Here is a 4,996-nt window from a genome sequence, read left to right on the forward strand (position 1 = left end):
TCCAATATATCTATGACATTTATGACTTCCTTAAGTGCCTGAGGGTGATAGTTTGTAGTGTGATTTCCTTTACGGTCCATAGAGGTATTTAAAACCGTATTAAAATCTCCCAACAAGTTTGATAAGATGTTTGTGAATGTCGTCCACCTGCTGGGCTGGGGAGACACAGTGGTTGTTGTTCATGCTGCTTTAACTGACTTTATATTTGATCTGTCTTTGGCAGGCTGCCAGAGGCTGTTCCCACACTGTCTATCTCCACTGTCACTCAACATCAACCAGCGAATCAACGGCCTCGCTGAGACTGCCGGGCTCTATCGGAGCCATGGGTGAGGCTAAGGTCCTGATGTTGCTTCTTCTGATCGGTTGGGAGAAGTCGTTGAGTCTCAACTGGAACCCAATACCACGCAAGACCGTCAGATACCATGGTGAGTGTCTACCTGAAGTGAAACCCTATTCACACTATAGTGCACTGCTTTTAACCAGGGTCCATAGGGCTCATTTATAGTTGGTAGAGCATGGCGTTTGTAACGTTAAGTTAGTGGGTTTGATTCCCATGGGGGATCAGTATGAAAAATGGATGTACTCACTACTCTAAAGCCAAAATCACATGGAGAGACCCCAGAGTAGCCAGTGTCAATTCACATACACTGTATATGCCAACGTTGTCATGAAAATCCATAATAAACAGTGGTGTTGGTTCGCTATGTAGCTCCTCAGCGTTACTGTTGTGAGTTCCTTAGATGTCTACGAGAGCCACCGTACCAGTGCTAAACTGTTGTTGCTTTGCTAGCTCACAAGGATGTTATAGCTAATAAACCAGAGTTGCTTATAAACAACCATGTCTCGTTCTTATACATAAACAGTATTCTCTATTGAAATCCGAGTCCTCTACTTTTCCAGTTGTAGCCTGACTAGGCTATATGCCTTTGATTGAAATCAACACAGGTAGGCTGCAAGTGTTTTCAAATATGTAGCCTATTTGACTGATAAACCTTAGCTTATTGCCCAATACATTTTAAACTACATCTTTATACTACTTAGCATAGGGAAGACATAACGGTTCCTCAAGTTCCATTTCTACAAACGACCCACGCAATTTATGTGCTTTTACCAGATTGCTCCGTGTAGACGCAAGAAAAATAGACTTGCTTTCCAATTTGACCTGCTATGATGCCGTAGACGCCGTTGACGCTGTTTTCTCTCAAATGCCTTCTATTTTCAGCGAGAGCACACTAGTTCTCCCACTTCAAATATGAACTGTTCACAGTCACTGTGTTTGCTGTTTTCATCTGTCTGTTTTAAGTCCAGCTGACAATGAAAAACAATAGCAATTGTTAGAAGCTGACAAAATATCATTTCAGAAGGGGAAGTTGATTTACTTCTGCCTCTTTCTCACTCATATACCACATAACCACCTCACACCTTTATTCTGTGCTTTCTTTTCCTTCACTTCCTTCTCTTCCTTCTCCTTTTTATCCCACTCCTCCCTCCGTTCTTTGCTTTCAGCCCTGATAAGAGCCAAACTGCCTGTACTATTCTCACAAAGACATCACACTTCAGCTGTACTTATCAAGACTGCTATTATATAAAAGCAGCCTCTTTTCTTTCCGTCACACTCTTTCCACTCTCTCTCTCTCTCTCTTTATCCCCCTCTCCCCCACACTCCTTTTCCTGTCCCTGACTCTCAACCGTCATTGTTAGTGTGAGGGGTGTGGATGGAAACACAATGGAAACAGCAATCGACAAGCAGTCAATATAGCGACGAGAGCATAAGAGAGAGAGAGAGAGAGATAAAGAGAGAAGAGAGAGAGAGCATAAGAGAGAAGAGAGAGAGAGAGAGCATAAAGAGAGAGAGGGAGAGCATAAAGAGAGAGAGAGAGAGCATAAAGAGAGAAAGAGAGAGAGAGCATAAAGAGAGAGAGAGCATAAAGAGAGAATAGATTAGAAAGAGAGAGGGAGAGAGAGAGAGAGGGAGAAATAGAGAGAGAGAGAGAGAGTTAGAGAAATAGAGAATAGATTAGAGAGAGAGAGAGAGAGAGAGGAGAGAGAGAGAGAGAGAGGAGCAGATAGCCATAAAAGGAGAGGAAATATCTTCACAGGAGTAAGAGGAGCAACGCAGTGATAAAGAGACAGAAAAGACAAACACACAGAGCATAACGTCTACAAAGTGTTTTATGTCACGGTGGAGCTGTCTCTGGAGCTGGAGCTGTCTCACATAAACTATCAACTGTGTGTGTGTGTGTGTGTGTGTGTGTGTGTGTGTGTGTGTGTGTGTGTGTGTGTGTGTGTGTGTGTGTGTGTGTGTGTGTGTGTGTGTGTGTGTGTGTGTGTGTGTGTGTGTGTGTTTGTGTGTGTGTGTGGTGTCTTGGGCTGGTCGCGAGCAAGAGTAGGCCAATAAAGAGTGAGGCAGAACGAAGCAGAGAGGGGGAGAGAGAGTGAAGAACGAACACCATTGTAAATACAACCTATGTTTATTTATTTTCCCTTTTGTACWTTAACTATTTGCACATCATTACAACACTGTATATAGACATAATATGACATTTGAAATGTCTTTATTATTTTGGAACTTTTGTGAGTGTAATGTTTACTCTACATTTTTTATTGTTTATTTCACTTTTGTTTATTATCTATTTCACTTGCTTTGGCAATGTAAACATGTGTCCCCTGCCAGTAAAGCCTTTAAATTGAATTGAATTGAGAGAGCTACCAGAGTGTGTATAATGCTTAGCCTAGCAGTCTGAGGGATTTAGTGCTCCCAGGCAGTTTGGGGTGAGTGGTGATGGGGGAGGGTTAGGGAGGGGGAAGTAGGGAGATGGGAGCAGAGATAATATTTATTCCCTCTCCCCCCCACACCCCACCCAGGCCCAAGCCCCACTTCTATAATTATGTGTGGCTAAGTCATTTGGGATCTGAAGAGGAAAAAACACAGACACTTTTAACTGCTTCTTCTCTCTCTACTTCTTCTCTCACTCTATCCTCTCTTCCCTTCCCTTTCTCTCTATCCTCTCTTCCCTTCCCTTTCTCTCTATCCTCTCTTCCCTTCCCTTTCTCTCTATCCTCTCTTCCCTTCCCTTTCTCTGTGTCCTCTCTTCCCTTTCTCTCTGTCCTCTCCTCCCTTTCTCTCTGTCCTCTCTTCCCTTCCCTTTCTCTCTGTCCTCTCTTCCCTTCCATTTCTCTCTGTCTTCCCTTCCCTTTCTCTCTGTCCTCTCTTCCCTTTCTCTCTCTCCTCTCTTTCCTTCTCTTTCTTTTCCACTCTTCTCTCTTTCTCATTTATCTCTCACATACACTCCAGTACACCTCCCTCGTTGCTCCCTGATTTGAGCACGCCTGACTGGAGTATCCATTAGCTGGTTATTTTCAGGCACTTAACGGACATAGACACAGCCCCGCTAGATGCTACTCGTCCCAGCCTTTCTTGTGCCCAGTCAGGAGCAGTTAAAATAGAGTTAGGTGTGTGTGGGGGAGGGGGGCTTGTCCCCCCCTCACCCCTCTCCTAGGCCAACCCCAACTGTTAATTTCTGATTGTTTATTTCATTTTTGTTTATTTTATCTGCTTTGGCAATGTAAACATATGTTTCTCATGCCAATGAAGCCCTTTCAATCAGTGCCACTCATTTGCATTGGTTTTCCTTTTAAGTTTTAGTCTCATTCTCTGCATCAAAGCATCCTGCTGGCATTTCAAACAAACCCCCACCCCTCTCTCAATTCAATTCCATTCAGAGGGGCTTCATTGGCATAAGAAACATATGTTTACATTGCCAAAGCAGATAAAATAAACAAAAATGAAATAAACAATCAGAAATTAACAGTAAACTCTCTCTCTCTCTCTCTCTCTCTCTCCATGCTGGGAGTGTTTGGTGCATGCTGGGAATTGTATGAGCGAAGGAGTGCGTGTGTTGTGTATAGTTAGATATTCAGAACTTTCTTTCGGTTTTCTCTTTCTTGGTGGCATTTTTTGTTTTCTTCTGTGCATGATTAAGGTTATTATTTTTATTTTTGTTGTGGTAGAATTAAGTATTTTGTTTTTCATATCGAAATTACCCTGAGTTTGGCGGGGATGGCAGCCCGAATGGGGATGCCGTCCCTGTCACTTCGGCACGGCTTTAGGTGTGTCACTGAAGCTACTGTCACGGTGGAGGAGTTTCTGGTCGCCGTAGGAGAGAAGGTAGGATATGAGAATGTTGCTTATGCGTCACGGATGAATAAAGCGGTGGTGGTATTTCTTAAAGAAGAGCGTGTTGATGATCGTATGGTTGAGCATGGCGTACTTCTTAAAGGAATGTTTATTCAAGTTACGACGCTTTTTTCTCCGTCAACAAGGGTAACAATTTCAAATGTACCGCCGTTTATTCCAAATGAGCTCTTGGAGCGCGAGTTATTGCGCTTTGGGAAGTTTGCAAGTTCAACTAAGGTTGTCCCGTTGGGTTGCAAACACCCGGCGTTGAAACAGATTATGTCGTTTCGGCGACAGGTGTTTGTTTTTGGACTCACCGGAGCAGACTTTAGAGAGATCATTTAAAATCAAGTATGACAATAGACTTTATATGGCTTATGCTAGTACGGGTAGTCAACGGTGTTTTGAGTGTGGGGATGTTGGTCATAAGCGACATGCTTGCCCGAAAAGGGAGAAGGCAGAGGGAGGGGCGCAGGTGGTTCTCGTAACGCCTGGGTCCACTGATGTAGGGAGAGGTGGGCGAACAGTGGTTGAGCAGCCACAAGCACCTGTTGCTGAGGAACAAGTTATCCGTGTTGAGGGCACGGAGTTGCAACTTGTATTAGAGGGAAATGTTATGCAGCAGAAAAATATTGTTGTAGAAGGTAAGGATGGATCTGAAGAGCCAGTTCCTCAGACTGGTGAGGAGGTGCCCAGTACGAGTAATGGGGTACAGGAGGGGGTTCATGTGGAGCTAATCTCCCAGGTAGTGGAGGAGATGCCCACTATTAGTAATGGGGTACAGGAGGGGGTTCATGTGGAGCTAGGCTCCCAGGTAGT

At 44.0% G+C, this 4,996-nt stretch overlaps 1 protein-coding gene across 1 annotated transcript in view; it reads left to right on the plus strand.

Annotated features, from left to right (window-relative positions):
* The first annotated feature begins 227 nt into the window (after window positions 1-227).
* The window catches only part of sema4c (sema domain, immunoglobulin domain (Ig), transmembrane domain (TM) and short cytoplasmic domain, (semaphorin) 4C), a 65,230-nt gene continuing 60,461 nt past the window's right edge, over window positions 228-4,996 (plus strand). The window contains 1 exon segment of the mRNA XM_070436843.1: window positions 228-425. Coding sequence (XP_070292944.1) covers window positions 323-425 — 103 coding nt within the window. The 5' untranslated portion in view covers window positions 228-322.

Source organism: Salvelinus sp. IW2-2015, linkage group LG33 (assembly GCF_002910315.2).
Source record: "Salvelinus sp. IW2-2015 linkage group LG33, ASM291031v2, whole genome shotgun sequence".
NCBI classification, from domain to species: domain Eukaryota; kingdom Metazoa; phylum Chordata; class Actinopteri; order Salmoniformes; family Salmonidae; genus Salvelinus; species Salvelinus sp. IW2-2015.